This window comes from Zootoca vivipara, chromosome 14 (genome assembly GCF_963506605.1).
Source record: "Zootoca vivipara chromosome 14, rZooViv1.1, whole genome shotgun sequence".
NCBI lineage: Eukaryota > Metazoa > Chordata > Lepidosauria > Squamata > Lacertidae > Zootoca > Zootoca vivipara.
Genome location: NC_083289.1, coordinates 11371807 through 11395548, shown reverse-complemented (window position 1 = coordinate 11395548; position 23742 = coordinate 11371807). Strand labels below are relative to the sequence as shown.

Here is a 23742-nt window from a genome sequence, read left to right as displayed (position 1 = left end):
AGAAAAGTGAATGACCAATTTGAATAGCATAATTTCTCTGGTAAGCAGTCATGGCATGGGAATCGTTCCGTTAGTCAACCTATAGCTGCAAAACATTCTGTTGGGCTGTGAACTGTACAGAAAGAAAGCAGACTGCATGCAAAATGTTCCTACCTTAATTACTTGTTTGATACTATTGATTGACATATTCATGAAGGATTTCAGCATGCCGTCATCGTTCATATAATCTGCATATCTCACACACATGAAGAGGATGTGAGCTGGAAGCCCTGGTATCATATTTACCACCACTCCGCGGGGCTTCAGTTCTGCATGAAACCAAGAATCAAATGGTGCTGATTATTCAGTGAGCACTAAATAAATTCTATAGGTTAGCCATTCTTTTCAAAAGAAATGAAATTGTAACCAAATGTATTTCTTCCCCCCAAAATCTCATCCTGTTCCTGAATCGTATTATTTTGGATCTCCACAATTAAAAATATGCACAAAGGACCGAGAAATAAGAAAATTAGCTTTCATTTTGCAATCTATGTCTCTTGATAACAACTTACTTTGGATAATCACATTATAAAAAACACAGAGAAACTGGTTAGGGCTGAATGAGTAGCTACAGATATTAGGAATGTGCAAGTCCTTCAAGACGGTAGCAAAGTTGTCTTAAAGCAGCTATGTATTTAGCTTGCCTGAAAACATACCACAAAAAAAGCTTTAAGGTGAGTAATTGTGATAGCGGAAGCTCATATAAATATCAACATGGATTACTGGGGAGATTTACAGACCGAAAATGAATGGGAAGTGAACTGCAAAGAAGTGAAATATTGCAGTTGTTTGCACAAGGTATAAATGAAACCCAAACTGCCCAACAAAAAATAGAAGGGAAGCATGCAGAGGACATTCTGTGATGTTATAAATGTTTGGGGAAACAATAGAATAGAGGGATGAGGAGGAAATTGTGGATGGGACACAGTAGTTACAGAGTCCCTAGAAAGGCAGAGAAGAATATATTAAACACAGACCTGGTAGATTTGGGCCTGGTTTGTGAAGGCCATTTGAGGAAGAAAAGGTGAAAACACAATGAGAGGGAAAGATTTCGGCAGAGGTGACACCAGTTTTAACTTCAAGATAGATGTATTTCAGAGATAGCGACTTACAGTAATGGTAGATCTGAGAAGAAAAAAACCAAACTCATGACCCTGGAGTCTTCCAAGTGTTTAGCCTCAAGAGTGAACAGTTTATGAAAGTTACAGAAAACACAAATATATCACACACATTTTTTCCCACAGCTGTTCTAAAACAGAAGTATCATAGAGCTTTTAGGAAAACAGATAAGATAGGAAAGAAGGAGAAAAAACATTAATACTGGCCACAACTCCAAAACTTCCAGCAACAACTATTTGGCATTGCTTATGAGTATACTTAGCTGAAATTGAAAGTGTTATGGAAGTACCAAGGATCAGGTTATGAACAATTTTTCCTTCGTCTTCCTTTCTGTACTGCAACATTCCAATGTATTCTTTTGGCATGGACAACACGGGTTCTTCATGGGCTATTAAACATTAATATATATATTTACTTTCAGAAAAATCCTACAGTGGCATTAGAAGGTTGGAAAGAATGATCCATGACACAAATCACTGTGTGTGACAAATTATTTAATACAAATGAACAGGCTTTCTGCAGCAGTCCTGGCCTTTTAAGCTTTGGAACAGAGTTGCTGAAAAGTGCAAAATAAAAATCAACCACCACCACCAACTAGGATCACACATGAACATGTTGGTTTTGGTCAGTGCATCAGTTTTCAGATCAATCATTTGATGGCTTGGGAGGGGGTGTATGTGGGGGGGGGGGAGGGAGAGAGAGGGAAGGAGGGAGGGAGGGAGAGAAAGGTACCCACTTTTGGCCACACCCACAAAAGCCGTGTCCCCACCCCGCCCCCATTCACCAAAGATAAACATACCCCCCAAAAGGTTAACCATCAATGTCTTAGCCCCATGCTTCTAGTATTCTATAGCAGTCTTTTGCAGCAGGATTTCAGTGGACAAGCAGCACTGCATGATGAATTTGACCCTATGAACTCTCTCATAATTATTACCATAATGTTGGTCTCATCTTCCATGTAGTTTCCGAAGAAGAATGCTTTCAAACAGTTTTAAAGAATATATTTAGTGCCCTCACCTGTTTCTATAGACTTTCTAAGGGTCTTGATCTGATCCTCAAGTTTCTTTATTATTCTGTCCTTCTTATCCATCTCCTCTTCTAGATCCTACAGCGTCCAATAAAGTTGAGAAAAAATGATCTGCTTTTAAAAAAAGGTGTTCTGCTCAATATAGTATATTGACTTCTTTACATACCAAATGCATCCCTACATGCATTTGGGACAGCTGCATATTCCTGCATTGCAGAGGGTTTTTTTACTAAATGATCCTTCGGGTCCCTTCCCAGTCTACAATTCTATGATTCTATGCTTCTATGCAGGACAAAATTCAGGTTTATTACATAGGCATGATAGGAAAATGACATTGTTACTTACACTGGAGAAACAACAAACAAAAAAAAAAATGAGATTCTGAGCAATGCTGTAAATCATTGGCTCCCAAATACCTAAGTCCTGTGGACCCCCTGCTTTTCAAAAGCCAAGTCACAGACCCACCACATCTGAAAATTTAAATATCTCTCTGGTAGTTTTTGTTATGCGAATGGTGCCACAGACCCCCTGGGTGGGTTCCGCAGGCCACCAGTTGGGAACCACTGTTGTAAATGAATACTTCTTAGTAGACACTGCTGTCATTGTCACAACTCCCCAACTTTGGAGGATGAGGGCACATATTCAGAAGAAACATCTGGACTGACCCCAGATGTCTCCACAGTGTTGGAGTTGCCTTATCACTGCTTTACATGGAACCTGGACCTTGCCTTGTTTGATAAAAACACGAGAAGAACATAAGAAAAGCCCAACTGGATCAGATCAAAGGCCTGTCTAGTCTAGCATTCTGTGTTCACAGTGACTAACCAGATGCTTATGACAAGCCCATGAGAACATGAGCACAATAGCACTCTCCGCCCATCATCCCCAGCAGGTTAAAAAAAAGGTAAAGGACCCCTGGACGGTTAAATCCAGTCAAAGGCGACTATGGGATTGTGGCGCTCATCTCGCTTTCAGGCCGAGGGAGCCAGCATTTGTCCACAGAGAGCTTTCCGGGTAATGTGGCCAGCAGGACTAAACTGCTTCTGGCGCAATGGGACACCGTGACGGAAACCAGAGTGCATGGAAATGCTGTATACCTTCCCGCCACAGCGGTACTTATTAATCTACTTGCACTACTTGGGAGGAGCTGGGACAGAGCAATGGGAGCTCACCCCATTGCGGGGATTCAAACTGCCGACCTTCCGATTGGCAAGCCCAATATATTAAGAGATATACACAGCCATCATGACCAGGCTGTTGTTGCCTTGCTTGCCTTTACAGAACCTGAATGTCTTAGCCTCGTGTAATTTATAAAATTATTTTTTAAAATGTTTTCAAATTTAAAATTGTTAGGGGGGAAATCAACACTAAACTGCAGTTCACAATCTGTGGGCTCACACAACTCTTTTCCTATGCAAGGTGTCTTTGTATAATAAGAGTTGCAGAAGAAAGAGAGCTTTGGAATGAGCTCAGCATATAGCTGGCATCCCAACTAGCCGCATTCGTGAAAAACTATGAAAAAGAGTAAAAAATTCATTCCAGTAGCACCTTAGAAAGCAAGCGAAGTTTGCCATTGGTATGAGCTTTCGTGTGCATGCACACTTCTTCAGATAAAAAGAGCCAAGGGATGCATGTTCTCATCCCACTTTTAAAACTCATTTTAATCTATAATCTCAAATTGGTTTCCCCCTTTTGTACAACATATCACAAAGGGTTGAAACTCCTTGTGATTTTAAGGAAATAAGGCTATGATCCCAATCACACTTACTTGAGAGGAAGTTGCATTGAATTCAGTGGGACTTACTTCAAAGTAAGCATGCATAGGCTTAAAATAGTCAGTTACCAGGAGTGTTTTCCTTCCTCACCGTATTTTCTGTAGTAAGATATGCCATATCTTGCCACATTTTGTTCTTGGTTTCATTCTCTCCTTCGTGTTGCTTCTCCATATGATCATAGAGCTCGTCAGATGTGGCTATCAGCCTTTCTTTTTCCTTCGTGCGTATTTCATTTTGAACGTGCAATACTCTAAAAAGGCATTAAAATGTATCAATTCTTTCCCTGTGCATAAAAACAAAGTGCTGCTATAAAATGGAACACTGGTTCACTTATCATGAATGGGCAGCTTCAGGTTAGCATGCTGAGTCAACCACGTTGTGAGCTCTGCTCTTGGATCCACGCATGGGCAAAGACATGCGTGCGACTTAACTTCCCTTCCCTCCTCTGGTTTCCACCTTATTTTCCATTCATGACCATGCACAATCAGAAACAGAGTTTGCATGAAGACAACAGCTACAAAAACCTAGGAGTAAATGACAGCCCAGAGGCCACACACCACAGTCCCCTGAGGGGAGGAAGGGAGCAGTTGTGTGAGGTTACTGGCCTGAATGATCATAGACAACCCTGTAGTGTAGGAAGGGTGAGGTCATTTGTGGCTCAGGATGATAACCTTTTCGGAAATGTAGCAGTTTCAGTTTCTAATTTTTTGTTGTTGTTTAGTCGTTTAGTCGTGTCCGACTCTTCGTGACCCCATGGACCATAGCATGCCAGGAAGAGTCTGACACGACAAAACGACAAAACAACAACAACAAATAAGAAACTGAAACTGCTACATTTCCGAAAAGATTGCCAACCTTTGAAACAGCCCATATAGCTGTCCTCTTAACTGCTTTTTGACTTGCAGCAATTAGAAAAGTGATCACGAGCATTTTTTCTTATTAAAAACCAATATACTGTATTGATTTTGGAGCTTTACCTCCTTTTCTGTGAAATTACCAGTAAATACTCAAATAAACTATGTCCAACATTTTTCAGAGGCTTTTTATGATTACCTTATTAGTGTTCCTTCTTTTTCCTGGTTATGATGCAGCAGATCTGCCCTTTCTTCCATTTTCTCTTTAATAATAACAATAAAAATAATTTTACTAAACCAATCTACACTGGGATTTAAGATTATTCACGTTCTGGTATACAATTTGCACTATAAAATACACAATCCATCTAAAAGTCCAGTTTTATAACAGAGTTTCCCCTATTTAGGGACAGAGAGAACATGATCCCAACAGAACATGTCAGACAGAAATCAGTTGGTGAAGCAATGCTAAAAGTGAAAGCTAGATTGTAAAACATTTTTAAAATTAGCCGGAAGCCACAACCATTTCCACAAATTTCCATTAAATATATGAAATAAATAGTATGATTGCATTGCAAGTTATAATAAACAATACAAAACGCCTCAGAAAAAGGAAATAGAATTAACAATTAAATAATTAAACATAAAAAACTTGCAGAATTAAAAAAACCATAATGGATACTTATGTCCTATCATTCTTTGGCCATTTCAATAGCAGCCCCCCCCCCCAAAGCAATAATGCATTTAAGATTTATGGGATGTTTCAGTGTACAATTCTGACACAATCTATGCAATTAATGAATTCACTATAGAGATAAGTAATTATAGTGAGCTGCACTATAGACCATAAAGGAGGAGGGGAATCCTGTTGCTATCTTTATCAAATTGAAAATGGAATGACTCCTTGTTGAAAAAATTACCTTTATTCTTTGCAGCTTCTCCTTGAAGACGGTTTTCAAGATCCGTCTTCTGCTTCTGAAGCTCGGCAATCTGCTGCTTAAGATCTGGGATCATCTTCAGAGAAAGGGGAAAACATTAAAGTGAAGCTACTCACATTTTGCATCAACGCTGCAAGTCAGGAACTGTGGAATTCTATAAGCATTAGCAAGGAATACCCTCCCATTTACTCCAGAACTCATCTGACTGGGACAACTGCAGCCTCCTGTCCAGAGGAAGCTCCTTATATGCTTGTGTTTTAATTGGCTGGCTGCAACTTCAAAGACTAGGAATACTTCTTAGGTCATCTGACAAACTTTCTGAGCAATCAACAGATGTCCTTAGAGGCTGCTGCTTCTACTGCAAAGCCTGCACAAACCTAGATTTTGATCTCTGTTAGATTCAAATCCCTGTTATGGTCTTTTCATAGAATCACAGAATTCTAAGAGTTGGAAGGGACCCACAAGGGTCATCTAGTTCAACCTGCTGCAATTCAGGAATCTCTTGCCCAACAAATGCAGAACCCTGAGATTAAGAGATTCACACTGCCAGAGCTATCAAAGGGATCCTATGAAGCTCGAACAATCCTTTCCAGTTTGGGTCAATGGCTCTGTGGGTCTTTTATTTTGCCCCTCATCTGTTGTTGATCAGTCTCCTACCGGTATGACGCTAAACCTACAAGCACCTACCTATGCCCTCATTCAGACAAAAGATAGCATGACTTATATTGCTTATCTCCTCTGTAATAGATGTGTGTCAGTTCAAACAAAACTTTTGAGACAGGACTATAGCTTATTAGTTGCTCAGTGGTCCGGGAACTTCTCTGTTGGACAAATAAACAGTATTGTTGAATTACTTGAACCCAAAAGGAAATAAAAGGTGATAAGACTAAGATCAAATAGTCACATTCGGCTTAATTTTTTTGAATAGTTTTTTGAATACTGTATTTATTTTCTTCTCTGGTCCCAGGCTGCAAATGCTTGGATAGCTCAGTTGGTTAGAGCCTGGTACTGATAATGCCAAGGTTGCAGGTTTGATCCCCATATGGTACAGCTGAATATTCCTGCATTGCAGGGGGTTGGACTAGATGATCCTCAGGATCCCTTTCAACTCTACAATTCTTTGCTTATGTGCAATTTGTATCTCCATTGAGGATGAATTCTTCATAATTATGTTCCGCAGTAGCTGCTTTTGCTTAACAGGATCGCTATTTATATTCAGAAGCTTGCTACTAGAATATGTTTTTAAGTTCAATAATATTCAGTCCTCACCATATTTTCCGAGGTTAGTCGGGTAACTTGGAGCCGGATACTGTCATTGAGGTCATTTTCCTCCCTGAACAGTTTCTGCAAATGGATTATTTCTTGACTAAGATGTTCCGTTTTAGAATTGAGACCATCTATCTCCCTTTCATAGTTCTCTTTCTGAGACTGGAAATGGCTTTCCAATACTCTGTTGAGAGAATGGAAACACATAAACAGTAAAATAAACAGTACAAGATCCTTGACACAAGATCCTGTTAAGACCAAGAACCATGTAACATAAAAAATAAAGCACATTCACTGCAATTCACATCGACAGAAGGAACATCAGCAACCATACTACAAAAAAGTTTAAAATGCTATACTATTAGAAAAAAACTTGATCTGGCTTAAAATGCTGAAATTTAAATTACATTCTCTAAAGCTGCATTAGGCACCATTCGGGTGGTTTCTCAATATGAAATGACCCCTTTTCTCCCGCCCCCCCCTTTTTTATTTTCCTCAAAGGTCAGTTGGTTGGAAAGGGTTTAAGACAAGACAATTGCACCAAACCCCTAATGTACGTAGGCTGAATATACACTATCTTAAAAAGTGGGAAGGTGAGATAAAACAGTGAATCCAGTCTATTTACATGTGAACTGTTGAAATGAAATGTTTCAAACTAAGTCATTTCGGTGATAAATAAAAGTCATTTTTGAACATATATCACAAAACAGGACTATAATAAACTTTGTATCCCCCCCCCCCCAGGCAAGGCAGTACCCTTTTCTACCATCAGAACACCATTGCATGAACAGCAGGGACACGGGTGGCGCTGTGGTCTAAACCACTGAGCCTCTTGGGCTTGTCAATCAGAAGGTTGGTGGTTAGAATCCCCATGACGGGGTGAGCTCCCGTTGCTCTGTCCCAGCTCCTGCCAACCTAGCAGTTCAAAAGCATGCCAGTGCGAGTAGATAAATAGGTACTGCTGTGGCGGGAAGGTAAACGGCATTTCCGTGCGCTCTGGTTTCCGTCACTGTGTCCTGTTGTGCCAGAAGCGGTTTAGTCCTGCTGGCCACATGACCCAGAAAGCTGTCTGTGGACAAACGCCTGCTCCCTCGGCCTGAAAGCGAGATGAGCACAGCAACCTCATAGTTGCCTTTGACTGGACTTATCCATCCAGGGGTCCTTTACCTTTCACCTGCATGGACAGCACATGAAAGTGCCTTCTGCCAAGTACCTCTCAGGAAGCCATTAGTACATCTACACTGGTACTGTCTACTCTAACCAGCAGCTCACCAAGTTCAAGGAAAGATTACTTTCCAAGTCTTAATGTCATGACTCTTTAGAAACAGAAGTTCGAGCCCTCTATATTTATAGTGTTACACGTTTGGGCCCCAGAGTTTGTGGGTGCAAAGGCATCCATAATCCTAGAGTTAGCAGATGTCAGAGATGACTAAATATTTTGAATTACTAAATACTTGAATTATTTGAATTTGAATTACTAAATTGGGAGTCCTTACCTGGGTGCCAGAAGATTTAATAGTGCAAGAATACAGACTGAGCTTGTTTTTCTGGACTGGGGGCACCTTCAAATCAAAACCATTTGCAAACAACAGGTAATAAAGCTAACCTTGTGGCTTTTTTCAGACCTTCATAAGCAAACCAAAGCTCCCCATCTTCATTTAAATGCTCCAGATCTTCAGTGGACAATCTGTTACGGAAAAAAAATGGAAGGAATAATCTCAGGCAAGCATGTGATTTAGGAAAAGAAATTTCAAAGCCGCACTTTATAAAGGGTCTATGTAGACTATATCTGTACCTGCTCCTAACATCTGCGAAGTCATAGCTCTCACGGAGTTGCATTGTAATGTCTGACAACTTGTCTAGGAATAAATAAAAAGTAATGTAAACACTGAGATTCCACTTTAGCAGAGAGGTTGTATAGACTGTATTTACCATTTCACTGCAAGAACTCATTTTGCAGCATCAATAGGTTTAAACTGATGCAAAACCAAACTAACTCTGTTCTGATGGCCTGGCAGCCACTCAAGACATGATCTGTGTCAAAAAGATGACAGGTATCACAAAAGGACTCGGCTTGTTTCCCACTCTTAAAGAGATGCCGAAAACAGCATTGAAAAGTATCAGTTTTCACCAAAGAAAATAAGGATTTAAAGCTACATCTCACTTTAAAGGTAACAAAGGAGAGGGGGGAGTCTCTAAGCCTGCTTCATATTATGGAACAGCCAGTGTCTTAACTTGAATAAATGGAAGAATGCATGAATCAGGCCCATGGATCTCCCATATATTTTACCCATTTGAATGAGAAATGTTTTCAGATTACCTCTCATTTCACGCTTTTGGCACTGTAGTTGCTTCTCCACATCCAATTTCTGAGTCTGAATCAGTTCAATTTCTTTATGCAGTTCAGGGATTGTCTAAGTTCATTAAACATTTACAAAATGAGGCACAATCCAATGGGGCAAAGTAAATGACAGAAATAAGACAAGGCTGCAGTCTAGAGCACGCCTAATTGACATCTATGACCCAGTTTGCACAGTCAAATCACGGCTAAGTGATAAACCAGCAGGTATTCACAAGAGAAGTGATTGATAAGCCAAGAACAAAATTGACTACAGCTTGTGGTTTGTCTGGAGCAAAACAAACCAAGAGCCCAGGTTTGGATACAACCATAAGTCAAACCATAGCTTAGCTCAGCAAAAATGTCATTCTCTATGTAGGAAAGACCCCCCCCCCCACAAACACATGAGTGTTCAATTAATACTGGTCTGTTACCATACCTTTGCTTGGTTTGAAAGTTCTTCTACTTCCATTTTTAAGCCTTCTTCAATTTGCTGTTTTTCCCTGGCTTTCTTTTGCAGCTGATCATTTTCATCTTTGAGAAACTTTATTTCTGCCTTGAGTGACTCCATCTTCTCTTCATAGTCTTCTTTCTGGCTCTGGAAGTTCTTCTCAAGCATCCTGCGAAGATTAACAACAACAACAACAACAGAAAAGGCCACATATCTCTAAGTACAAACAAATTGCCAGGATATATATTATAAATAACAGCATATGAATAAAGAGACAAGTAAGTTGTTTTATGCAATCAAATACACAGAGACGACATGGCATACAGAAAGAGGTGCATACACATCTACACAGCCTAGCCATAAACCTTCCCAACTCCCCTGCCTCCCAAATAGCTTATTGAATAACACGGGAACCCTTCCTGAATACCATGGGATGCAATGCAGGTAGGGAATGGAATATTCCAAAATTAGGTAGATGTACCATCTATAAACCCTACCTGCCTGCAGCTGTCTCACCAGAGTGGTGCATGTTCTAGTTGTCTCCCACTTGGACTACTGCAATGTGCTCTATGTGGGGCTACCTTTGAAGGTGACCCAGAAACTACAACTAATCCAGAATGAGGCAGCAAGACTGGTGACTGGGAGTGGCCACCGAGACCATGTAACACCGGTCCTGAAAGACCTACGTTGGCCCCCAGTATGTTTCTGAGTACAATTCCAAGTGTTGGTGCTGACCTTAACAGCCTTGGCCCAGTATACCTGAAGGAGCATCTCCACCCCCCATCGTTCAGCCCAGACACTGAGGTCCAGCTCCGAGGGCCTTCTGGCGGTTCCCTCACTGCGAGGGAGGGCCACAGTGGCGGCCGCCCTGTGGAACCCCCTCCCATCAGATGTCAAGGAAATAAACAACTATCTGACTTTTAGAAGACATCTGAAGGCAGCTCTGTTTTTAATGGTTGATGTTTTGTCGTGTTTTTAATATTCTGTTGGGAGCTGCCCAGAGTGGCTGGGGAAACCTAGCCAGATGGGTGGGGTATAAATATTATTATTATTATTATTATTATTATTATTATTATTATTATTATTTATTCAACCCTCTGCGAGCAACACCCCATTCTACCCTAGTTAGGGGAGTCCCCAGCTCTTTTAGAGATGCTTTTCCAGGGACCCAGAGCATAGGAAAACACCTTGCAAAAGCTTCCATTAGGATCCAAGTCATCTAGATTCTTTGGGTTATATCCCTTGTCGGGTTCAAGAGCAAATCCACTGAAATTAATGGGCTAATTTAGATCCAGTAATTTCAGTAGGCCAACTCTGATTAGAACTTAGCTGAATACAGCCATCTGTTTATTATATGGGTTTATAAATGAATAAATACTTAATTCCTTTACAGCTCAAGCAAAATCAGAAATATAAGAAAACGGCACTTTAAAGTCACAAGTTAACATTTCATACATCCGCTGCCTTTCTCCTTTCTGAACGTCGGCGAAGAGCTGTCTTGTCAGGTCATCCATTTTCTCTGCAGAGAGATGTTTGTTTTTTAAAAAAAATGTATGCAAAATAAAACCATAAAATCATCATAAAACACACACACAAGTTAGAGACTAATAAGCAAAATTTTAGAGAGTTCTAACTGTAAATAATTTTGTACGGAAATCAACATGATAGGACAGATGTCATGCAAGGTTTGAGAAGCCAAAATGCTGCTTACTGTAAACTTAATTTTCAGGTTAGGCACCATATTGCAAATGATAAGTGAAATAAACATCCAGATCCTGAGGATCTTGACTGGTGTATCTGCCAGCAACTTTGGCACAAAACCCTAAAAGGTAGCATAATATCATGGGGTACAGTCTATCTGGAAATTATATTGAATAGCTCCCATTCCTTTCAATAGGCTTGCTCAAGAGAACTCTGTGGTGGATTGTGACCACAGTCCAAGTCTGTAATGGCTGGCTATTATTATTAATTAGTTGGGCAGGATTCAATGCACCAGTGTTTATTTGGGGGCACAGCAAATTCTACTGCCCTCTTGCCACATTTTGTTCATCATTGGAAGGTCACTCTTTGTCCCTCTGGTTCATCGGTTGGAAGGCGCACCACAAATCTGAGGCACAAGAAATGTTCCAAAAGGAGCAGAATCCAGTTTAATTGAAATCATGAAAGCGACAGCATGCCTTCCTCAGGGGCAATATTTTAGTGTTCCTTTTCTGCTTGCCACAATGAAGCTAACGAAATTAATGGATGTGATCTGAATCACTTCACCTTTCATTTCCTCATCCTTCTCTTTAAGTTCCTTTTCTAGTTGCTTCTTCTGCTCCTGCAGCTCTGAATTGCGGTTTTCAAGTTTTGACACATTCTGCAAGGCAAAAGTGACGGCAGGACAAAAGGTGTTAAAAAACACATACCCTATCCTTTAGAGCACTCACGGATTTCAGTTAATGCATGATTACTCCAAAGCACACCATCATTCCAAACCCCAGCCCTGCTTGTTGTCACAGTAATTCTTGAGATGCTACTTTACTGGTGAAGTTCACGTGTAGCGCTAAACTACCTGCATGAGCATGGTGCTGATAACACCAAGGTTTCAGGTTCGATTCCCATCTGGGACAGCTGCGTACTCCTGCATTGCAAGGGGTTGGAGCAGATGATCCTCAGGGTCTGTTCCAACTCTATGAATCTATGGTTCAAGCTGGAGCAACCCTGAGCAAATTTAGACTTTCATACCCTTTCTTTCCCCCACGCAGCTGAGAGGAGTTCAGCAGCATTTAGTTTCACTTTCCCTTAATCCCAGCATGATATTGTGAATGAATCAAAGCTTGTGGCCGACCACAAACTCTAGTTAAACCAGCTGTTTAGCATTCATTAACTAATTGGTTGAAGGTGGTTCATTTGAAGCTAGCACAGTTTGTGGTTCATACTCTTTGCCAGCCCTATGCTTGGAGCAGGCTTCCTCAACCTTAGCCCTCCAGATGTTTTTGGCCTACAACTCCCATGATCCGTAGCTAGCAGGACCAGTGGTAAGGGATGATGGGAACTGTAGTCTCAAAACATCTGGAGGGCCGAGGTTGAGGTAGCCTGGCTTGGAGCTTGGGAAGCACTGAGCACAGGGCATGCAAAGCGCTTTACATAACAGTTCCTAAACACCTGACAACCAGCTGGCTGCTGGGCATTGAGGAAGTGCTGCACAAAGTGCTTTGCAAACACTGTGCTCAGTGCTTCCCAAGCACCAAGCATAGCATCAGCAAAAACTGCTTTTTGTAGGGATTGGCTACACGATCAAGTTCTCCCTAGCAAACTTAAGGCGTTAGGTGCAGGTGGTTGTGCTTTGGGAAAACAACCTTGTAGACCAGATTTGGCCCACAGGCAGAAGGTTCCACAGCTCTGATTTAGCATTACATGCAAACAGAACCACTCTAAGCCCCATAAAGAGTAACCTGTTTGTAGTCTTCTCTATGCTTCATCTCTTTTTCTTCCGACATTTTCTTTTGCGCAGTTAATTTTTCAAGATCCAACTGAAGTTTCTGAATTGTTTCTATACCACTGGAGTGATTTGAGGCTAGAGTGGTCAATCTTTCCAACAGAACATTATTCTCCTTATTCTAAAATAAATATAAAATCAGCATTGGAGGAGGCAAAGTATTACAGGGCTGTAAGCAACTTAGCAGAGGTAAGTTAAGTTAAAGTCACTTAGCGGTACACTTGTTGTGCTGGCAGAAATTGATGTGCAATGGAAAACAAGGGATCCTGCAATCTTCAAGCAGGATAGCTCTTACACTAGAGGACAGACAACGCTGGATACAACCCTAGAGTAGTTGCTTTGTTTTACCACTGGTAAAATAAACATGCCCCATTCAAAATTGAAATCCAAAAGATCTACCCCCCCCCCAAAAAAAATGACAGGAATGTCCTTAAGGAATGTCCTTAAAACAGACAGAAGCAGCAAAACAACAACAACAAAAAACAACAACCAAAAGACACACACCAGCAATCAAATGGTCTGGCAAATAAAGCTATTTTCATTAGACACCAAGATGGCGATATTATTGGCAGAATATATGAATATTTGTAGGGCAGGTAACTATCACCTAAAAGGCCTTGCCCCCCATTGCCCCCTGCCTAACCTCTGATGGTAGGGGGCACCCAGAACAGAGCATCAGAAGATGGTCACAATGGATAGGGGTGGCCAAATTAAAAGAATGAAATATTCTGCCCACAGGATCAATCATCAATTGGTAGTTTAGGTGATGAAACTTTTTATTTGATTAAAATGCACATGAAATTTATGCAAAACTTTAATAAACACTTTTAATTACCTGGTCTTCTAGTTTTTTCTGCAGCCGCTGTACCCTATATGAAAGTTGGATGTTCAATACAAAACGGCGAATGCTCTGGAATCTGCGTCTAGCAAGCCAGGCTCGAGCATATTTTTGGAGTACCACAGCCTTCTGTTCTTCAACCATCTTTATAAGAAATTAGAGAGACCGGCTAGTAGTTTAAAAATTGCTCAGGGAATTTCTTATCACTTGACAAATATGCACTGAAGACTTCAGCAAAGTGTAGTCAAGCAGATACAGTCATACATTGGTTCTTGAATTTAATCCTTTCCAGGAGTCCGTTCATCTCACGAAACGGTTCAAAAACCAACACGTGGCTTCCGATTGGCTGCAGGAGCTTCGGAAGCCGCATTGGACATTCGGCTTCCAAAAATGTTTGCAAACCGGAACACTCACTTCTGGGTTTGTGACATTCGGGAGCCAATTTGTTAGACAACTAAGGCGTTCGACTACCACAGTACCACTGTATAACCAGGATGTACGAATGTACGAAATCCTCAAGCAGTCTCTGTACGGTGAACAACGAAGATGCCACAACCCTACTGGCCAAACACAGCTTAGAATTCCAAACTGCTACTTCCTCACCTGCTTCTCACATGGCACATGGTGGTGTAAAAGCACAGACCATGTGTCACTGTAGTAGAACTCTGGCTCACTAGTTCATCACACTCACACACACACACACACACACACACCATAAAGAAGGCTATGCATAATAATTATGGCACTGTTATACAGGGTTCCATGAGGTTCAAAGTGCTTCGACATACATTATCTTGGTAATTCTTACAAAAGCTCTATAATTAGAATGTAGGTCAATATTACTATTATTTACTATTATTCCCATATGCTAACTGGGAGGCTGAGTTGGGGAGACCATTGTTTTCTATGGGAGGTGCAATTTGAACTGGGGGCTTCCTGGTTCACAGCTAACGCTCTTAGCCATCACAGTATAGCACGGGTGTCAAACACAAGGCCCGGGGGCCTAATCCGGCCCGCCAGACTTCGTCATGTGGCCCGCGTAGCTGCCGCCGACAATAGCCGCTGACAGTAGTTCTGGAGCCTGCGATTGGCCGAGGGTCAAAACCGGGGGCGGGGCTGCAGACAGAGGCCGGGGCGCTGGAGCCGCGCTGACGGCCTTGGCCGGGGAATTTCAATTTCGAATGAGGCTGAGGGAGGCGGTGGCACAGCAGCCAGACGGGGAAGTGAGATGCAGGAGGAGGAGGAAGCCTGCCGAGGCGCCGCCGGCAAAGTTGGTGCCGGGACGGAGCAGCGCTGGATTTTTTTTTGGCGGGCTTTGCTATTGTCTCCGAGAGCGAGTGAGGCGGCACTGGGGAGCCGCCGCCCGCCACTTCCCTTCCTCTCCTTGGCTGCATCTGGGAGGTGGGCGAGCGAGCGGGCGAAAGGGACGCGGAGTGAGCCTGAGAGGGAAGTAGGCGAAGCGCAACAACCGCTCTCTTGATGGAGCCGGGTTTCTCTTCCCTCTTCCCCCGTTTTCTCCTCATAGACACTCGGGAGGGTGCCTGGCTTTTGCTCTGCCCCCCACCCCCGAGCCGCCCTTTGGCTTCTCAGTTCCGGCGGAGCTGCTCCCTGGGGGGCGGCCAGGAGGGAGGTGGCGGCGACGGCACGGGTTCCTGCTCTTCCCGCTCTGCCGCCGCCTCCTCTCAGCCCCTCGTGATGTAGGGCTCCAGATGGAGTCTCCTCGCGGTTTGAGTAGGTGGGAGGGGGATTTTTTTTGGGGGGGGGTTTCAAGCCTCCTCTGCCTGCAGTCCCGGTAGGGAGAGGCGGCGGCGAAGAAGACGACAACAGCGCGGGTGGGGGGAAGAGCAGCTCTGAGGCGAAGATGCACGTTCGCTGGGGCTGCTGCCGCCTTCCTCCTCAGGAAATCCGCTGCCCTCCCTCAGCGCGAGGGGAAGGGACTCTGGTGCTGAGGAGGGAGGATGCAAAAGCAAAGCAGGGAGTTGGCGCTGCACCACATGTTCCTGCCCCTCTCCAAAGCACGGGGTGGGTTGCAGCGTGTGCCATCCTGCCTAGCGGGGTTTGGGTGTGCGCAGGGCGGGAGAGGGAAGCCCTCTTTCCATCTGCAGGTTTTTAATCCCAGCAGTGGCTTTCTCCTTCCTGCCGAAGGTTTAGTTGAGCCCCCCCCCCCCCGGAAGCCATCGATCCCCACCTTTTGTTCAAATTTCCCTCGTTTACATCCCCTCCCACACACGCGCCACGACGCAGGAATGTGATCCGCGTGGGGGCGGGAATGAGCTTACATTATTACAAAAAAACAGTAATAATTGAATGCAGTGACAATAATTTATGATAATAAAGAGTGGACACATAGTCCTACAGACACAACCGGCCCTTTGAGGGTGACCAAACTGCTGATGCGGCCCCCGTGAATTTGAGTTTGACACCCCTGCAGTATAGCATGCTAATTTGGGTACTTGTGGTGGAGTTTCTCTGACCAACACATAAAAGTACTGAGAATTCACGGCGGTGAAGCTGAGGAAAAGCTTCATATTGCAATTCTGCACCAATAATTCAAGAAATATACATGTTATAAAAGACACAGCCCTATCAGACAAAGATATTTATTTCTTCACTGAACAGGAAACTAATATTCATATTATTTGGTGAATTATTTGTACCTTTCTGTATTTCCTCCTTGCCAGAAAGCCTCGAGTAAAAGCTTGGATTGTCAAAACAGCCACACGGATAAGATGGCAAAGCCTACGTACTAGATATCCCCGGCAGTACTTCTGGATAATGATAGCTGCCCATGCTTCTTTCAAGGCTCTTGCAGTTATAGCTTGTCTGAAGAGAAATTAAATCACCCTTAGTATTTGTGTCATTGCTCGGTGGTAGGAGCTACACATTGGTAAGAAGGTCGCAGGTTCAATCCCCGATGCCTCCTTTCTAAAATCCTGACGAGCCACCGTCAATCAGTGTAGCCAACACCGAGCTACAGTTCAGGGACCAATTGTCATGACCCCTGTATTCAGCAGTGATCTGGACACAGGGACTGAGGCTGTGGGGACACCAGATGAGGAGCTGGAGCTGCGTCAGTGGAAGATGGGGAGACCATTAAGCCCGAGGCAGTTGGCTAAGAACTCCCAAAGGAACCTCCCAGAACCTCCTAGGATCTTGGGCCTTCCCAGACACCTTCCCCTGAGCCTGAAAAAGCACCACACACGTCCCCAGTTTGGCAGGGCACCCAGAGAGAGTCTACGGAATTACGCAAATGTAGCTGCAAAACCCAAAGGTGCTCTTCCTTTAAAGTGTAGAATAGCTCAATTTCTCACTACCTGAAAACACTTTAAAAATAATTTTTTGGACTGAAACTGTTGACAAACCTTTTACCACAGCATGAGATGTATGGTAGAGTCACAGGAGGCCAGATAAAACTCCTTCAGGGACAGAATCCAACCCACTTACCACCAACTGGCCCTCATGGTTCTAGACCAGAAATGAGGGATATCCAGCTTGGGGGCTTAATCAGGCTTGTCAAAACTTCAAGCCACAGCTTACAGGAAGAAGAACTGGAAACTAACTGGAATGTGCTACTGAATCTTCCTTTGCAGCCAAAAGTTTAGGGCCCTTTTCTTTGCAGCCTATGGTGACAAATATTGTCTGTAAAGCACACATAGCGTGTTCCCGATTCCTCTTTCGCATCCTGATCTGTACCTGCTAAAGGAGATTGTACTGTTGTATCTCTGGCTTGAACTCAAGCCTCGTAGCAAAGGAAAAGTCTTTTGCAGGAGGATTTCATAGGAACAGAGGAAGCTGTGTTATATGGAGTCAGACCATTAGGGTCAATGATGGAAACCATGGGGAAAGCGGCAAGGCCATGGATAGCTCCAGGTGAGCAACAAGGTTGGGAGCAGACTGAGGACATTTACTCCTCTGTCTCCAGACTGCTTCATCCAGGCTCCACCCCCTTGAAAGAACCTCAGGACCAACCCTCCAGCCTGAGGATGGGCACTCCTTCAATCTGCTCCACAACTAGGTGGAATAAGGTGCTACTGGATAGCAGCAAGTTCACTGCAGAGCCTGAACTACCCATGAGGGTCAGATTCTGCAATGAAACACACGGCTGGCTCCCAAATTACTGTCTGGAAAAGAGACTGGCCCCCATGACTATACCAGTTGATCATGTGGGCCTAGAGAAACATTGCTAGTACCAAACATTGGGACTCACAGCTGTCCATGGAGGCACGGGTCAATTCTGTGTCTAGGGCAGCTGTCTACCAGCTCCATCTGGTACACCGACTGAGACCCTACCTGCCTGCATACTGTCTCGCCAGAGTGGTGCATGCTCTACTTATCTCCCGCTTGGACTACTGCAATGTCCTCTATGTGGGGCTACCTTTGAAGGTGACCCGGAAACTACAACTAACCCAGAATGCAGCAGCTAGACTGGTGACTGGGAGCGGCCACCAAGACCATATAACACCGGTCCTGAAAGACCTACATTGGCCCCCCAGTACGTTTCTGAGCACAATTCAAAGTGTTGGTGCTAACCTTTAAAGCCCTACACAGCCTCGGCCCAGTATACCTGAAGGAGCGTCTCCACCCCTATCATCCAGCCGGGACACTGAGGTCCAGCTCTGAGGGCCTCCTGGCGGTTCCTTCAATGTGAGAAGTGAAGCTACATGGAACCAGGCAGAGGGCCTTCTCAGTAGTGGTACCCATCCTGTGGAACCCCCTCCCATAAGATGTCAAGGAAATAAACAACTATCTGACTTTTAGAAGATATCTGAAGGCAGCCCTGTTTAGGGAATTTTTAATGTTTGATGTTTTATTACTTTCTTATTATTATTATTAATATTAATATTCTGTTGGGCACCGCCCAGAGTAGCTGGGGAAACCCAGCCAGATGGGCGGGGTATAAATAATAAATTATTCTTATTGCTTCAGCACACCAACAGGACAGCGGTTCCCACTTCCCATGTAGAAGATGCTAAGGCACCCTTTTGGAGCTAGCTGAATGCATCTGAAACCTACGGTATTCTAGAAGCATTCTGTTAGATTTTATATCTGTAGATATGAAAATGAGGACTTCTCCTACAAATAGATGGACATTTACCCCAGGCATTATCCCAGTCCTTCCACATATTTACATTCTTCAGCAAAAAAAATTTAAACAAACCCCTGACTAGGTTAGTCCCTCAAATTACCGTACAGTCCGCTGTCCTCGGAAGTACTGCTGTATTATAACTGCTGCTTGTCTGATATGGAGGAATTTCTTCCGCTGCAGCCAACCTCGGGTATTCTTCTGAATCACAATACATGCTTGCCTCAACTTATCTGACCGTAATTTTTCCAGATAAGCAACCTGCCCTGCTCTGAAGAAAATTTTTGTTCTACCAAACTGGTATTGGGTTGGATCCTGGGAGAAACAAAAAAAAGGCTTTGTTAAACATATTTCAAATCTATTGCAACATGATACAAATGTTTAATTCTAGCCGTCATGTAGGAACAATACAATATTGAGACCAAGAATGCGTTTTCATTTACAGATGACAAATGAATTCTGGGTGATTAAATATGAATGGAAGCCTGTCACCTTGGATAACCGATTGTTACAAAATCTCTGACCTGAATGAGCCGCTGTAAAACTATCTTGCAAATTTGTTTCTTGTCAGTTAGAGAGAGTTCGTGCTGAGTAATGAGAATTCTGTACCGGCTGTAAAACTCAATGTAAGTCCACCTATAAAATAAAAATAGCAGGTGGACTAGTGAATTAAACTGATATAAATCAAAATCACTGAAACCCGCAGCGATTGTTACATACCTAGATGGGTAACTTTGGGCACTAATCCGAATTGTTTCTAAAACACCACAAGCTCGCAATTGCTGAACCACTCTTTTAGAATCAAACCTATGGGAGTCAAATAAAACAGTTATTTTCTGCCATTTTTTATGAATGATTAAGTCGTTTCATTCTATAGTCTATATATCATGGTGGGTTATTTTAAAGTGAAGCTTCTATGTGATAATGTTTATTTTTTATTTTGGTAATAATTATTTTTTAAAGCCCCATTCCAGCAAGGGGTAAGTTATGAAGCGTAAACCTGAAATTTTATGGAAAGTATGGTAGATTTCCTATCCATACCACTTTAAAAGCGACAATTAAAAAAGGAGGGATTTTGCCTAATAAACAACTGGCATGCAGAACACTGTCCATCTTCAGTGTAACAATGAAACGCATCTCTGTTAAAGGAAAGAGTATATTTCAGTTGAATAAATATACTCACTCAAACGCTAGCTTCTGATCATTTGGCTTGATGCATCGCACATAGTGAGGTGTGGTTGCATTAAGTGTCTCCATTAGTAAATATAAGGAAGTACGAAACTAGAAAATATTAAAACAACACATTGACTGCTTTAACCTTCAGAACAAAACAACAAAGAAATACAGTGGTTCCTCAGTTTACGAACTTAATCCATTCCGGAAGTCTGTTCTTAAACCAAAACCGTTCTTAAACCGAGGCGTGCTTTCCCTAATGAGGCCTCCCGCTGCCAGTGCCCTTCCACCGTTCAGCTTCCGTTTGTAGACCAAGGTAAAGTTTGCAAACTGGAACACTACTTCCGGTTTTGCGGAGTTTGTAAACTGAATCGTTCTTAAACCGGACTGTTATTAAACCGAGGTAACACTGTACTAACTTGTGAAGGGGCATTCTGACAGACAAAAATATATAACACACAACTCTGAGAGCATGCCACCACTGAATATTTACAAACCAAGAAAGAATTGGTAAACTTGATTGAAAAGGTGTGGGGGGGGGGACACATTGTTGTATTCTTTCTACCATCCCCTTGATCTCTCCCTCTTGCTTAAGCCTATCCCAGTGCCATGTATACTGCCTTCAGCTTCTTGAAAGAAAGATGGAATACAGTGGTACCTTGGTTCCCAAACGCCTTGATTCCCAAATGCTGAAAACCCAAAAGTAAGTGTTCCGGTTTTTGAACGTTTTTCGGAAGCTGAACATCTGATGTGGATGTCGGCTGTTGTTTCCGGGGTGCCTGCACTAATCGGAAGCTGCGCCTTGGTTTTTGAACATTTTGGAAGTCAAACAGACTTCCGGAATGGATTAAGTTTGGCGCTTTTGTTTTTGCTTTTTATTTTGTGTTTTTGTTTTTGAGGCTTTACAGCTACTGATTGATTGTGTGACTGCGGAAATGGATAAAAGCCCCCCATCCAAACAATGACTATCATCAGTGCAGGTAAGAAAAAAAAAAATTTAATTTTTATCATCTACTATACTGTATTATTTATTTTCTAGTGCAGTACATTGATTATTGCTTTCATTTTATGGCTCAATGGTCTCATTAGATAGTAAAATTCATGTTAAATTGCTGTTTTAGGGGTTGTTTTTAAAAGTCTGGAACCAATTAATCCGTTTTGCATTACTTTCTATGGGAAAGCACGCCTTGGTTTTGGAACTCTTTGGTTTTGGAACAGACTTCCGGAACAGATTAAGTTTGAGAACCAAGGTACCACTGCACAGGCATGTCCCATTGATGTGCAACCACCTTTTGGACCTGGAAGAGAGCAGAACGGGGGGGGGGGGCTGAGGGAACAGGGGTGTAACAGGGCAGAGTGGGCTCATGCGTGTTCTGCCAACACATACAGGGACCAGGAACGGAACCCCCGCGCAAAAGGGTTGCTGCCTATATAAAAGTACTAAAAGCTCATCATCCATTAAGAGGAATCTAAAAATACCTTATTGCCAACTGTTGTACGGAACTGCTTATTAGGTGGCTTGATCACTGTTTTTGCAGACTTAACTTTGATCACCGAGCTGAATGGGGAAACAGGTGCTGGACTGTCTTGAAAAAAGTTTGCACATAGTCGAAACTAAAAAGAAACAACAGTTACATGTGATGGTTATAATATATTCATTTGTTACTAACAGGAAAGGTGACTATAAATAGAAAACATGTTTAGAAAGAATATCTAAACAGAAACAAGAACTAGCATCTAGGCTGCCATTTTATCTAGTTCAAGAATGTAATAATAGATGAGAGCATCTTTTTAAATACTATATGACAGCAGAGGTACAAGTTTCATTAGTATGAAGGAATATAATAGGTTATTTACAAACCTTGCTGCTTCGTAAGATTTCAATTAATACTTCATATACCGTGTCTCTATTTTTTTCCAAAAATCCATCACTTTTATACTCCACCTGTGTGAGAAAGGTGAAATCAACAATTGCTAAGAAACATGTAAAGCTATACAAAGTCAAACAACATACTTTTTTCAGTTCCCAAGCTGATAAATGGCCACATCCATAGCTTCATTAACAGAAACTAAGACTTAGGAAGTTGCCTCTGGCTGCCGACCATTTTCATCCACGAAAGTTGCAGTATCGCCAGATCCAGCAATTCCAAGTTCCTGACATAGCAGCGCATTCACCCACTATGAATACAGTACTTGGATCTGTTTTTTATTTTATTTTATTTTATTATTTTTATATACTACCCTTCATCTGAAGTTCACACGCCAGTTTACAGTATAGGGAAGTGAATTCAAACCTATTTGATATAATCAGGAGGCATTACATAGCTGAGAAATCAATACTAAACTGTTTTTGAGCCAGCTATATGCAAAGCAAAATAGCAAGATATATTTTCATCTGTATCATCATCGTTTACATATTCATTAATGTTGCTTCAAACACAGGTTTAAAATCCTGGGTTAGAAGCAGGCCCTGATTAGCATTAACCAGGGTTAGAATTTGCAGAAATAACATCAAAACCTGCTTCCAGGTGAAGGGAGGAGGGAGTCTGAACATAATCCCATAATAGCACATTCCTGTTATCTTAAACATGGTTACAGGCTGGGGAGCACTGAATCCACATTTTCATCTATAATTCATTTTGTCAACTGTTTTGTCTTTGTAAATCAGGAGGTAACTGAAGCAAACAGCTTCATTTTCCAGAATGTTTGCTATATACTTAATGTCAAATAGGCAAACACATTCATTAGATTATAGAGGATATTTTACACTATAAACATTATATCCATATATGTCTTTTCAATTTCTTTATATTTTGCAAATTCTTCGTTTTTGTTATGTTTTGTTATATTTTGTAATGTTTTAAAGAATTGAAATAAAGATCTTTTTATAAAAACAAAAACAAACAAACATTATATCCATATATGAGAAGGTTGCAACAACACCTTGGCAAGAGGAATGCCTTACCTTATCAGCAAAGTGCTGGATTATAAAAGAAGTGTTTGACATTCTTGGCTCTTCAAAGAGTGGATTCTTGTTTCCAAAATTGTTATATAACTTAAGGAGCCAATTTTCATCAGTTCCTTGAGGTAACTGTAAAAAAAATTGAAACACGATGTGCGAAATAACTTTAGCCAATTATTCAATTACCGGGGCTGCTGTTTGGCAAGGCAAAAGTGGTTTCAAACTGGGTGCCCCAGTAGCAGCAGCAGCACCCAAGCATCTCACTCTCTGAACTACTGTGGTAGTTTCCCAGAGGAGGGAGCTAAGCTCCACTGCTGCAAATGGTCATCTTAACAGCTCAGCAGGGTTCAGAGGATTTCACATTGTCCTACAAAACCTGTGACAGTTGGCTGGCTTGG

At 42.2% G+C, this 23742-nt stretch overlaps 1 protein-coding gene across 1 annotated transcript in view; it reads right to left on the bottom strand.

Annotated features, from left to right (window-relative positions):
• Positions 1-23742, bottom strand: part of MYO5C (myosin VC) — a 48181-nt gene that overhangs the window by 8887 nt on the left and 15552 nt on the right. The window contains exons 13-35 of the mRNA XM_035131388.2: positions 23348-23473; positions 22244-22327; positions 21862-21996; positions 20393-20490; positions 19930-20016; positions 19734-19845; positions 19313-19524; positions 16784-16949; positions 14124-14270; positions 13245-13409; positions 12073-12166; positions 11263-11326; positions 9796-9976; positions 9339-9432; positions 8814-8877; positions 8625-8705; positions 7022-7202; positions 5735-5828; positions 5014-5077; positions 4051-4210; positions 2176-2263; positions 1448-1546; positions 154-308 (exon numbers count right to left, since the gene is read on the bottom strand). Coding sequence (XP_034987279.2) covers positions 154-308; positions 1448-1546; positions 2176-2263; positions 4051-4210; positions 5014-5077; positions 5735-5828; positions 7022-7202; positions 8625-8705; positions 8814-8877; positions 9339-9432; positions 9796-9976; positions 11263-11326; positions 12073-12166; positions 13245-13409; positions 14124-14270; positions 16784-16949; positions 19313-19524; positions 19734-19845; positions 19930-20016; positions 20393-20490; positions 21862-21996; positions 22244-22327; positions 23348-23473 — 2751 coding nt within the window. The remainder of the gene's footprint in view (positions 1-153; positions 309-1447; positions 1547-2175; positions 2264-4050; positions 4211-5013; positions 5078-5734; positions 5829-7021; positions 7203-8624; positions 8706-8813; positions 8878-9338; positions 9433-9795; positions 9977-11262; positions 11327-12072; positions 12167-13244; positions 13410-14123; positions 14271-16783; positions 16950-19312; positions 19525-19733; positions 19846-19929; positions 20017-20392; positions 20491-21861; positions 21997-22243; positions 22328-23347; positions 23474-23742) is intronic.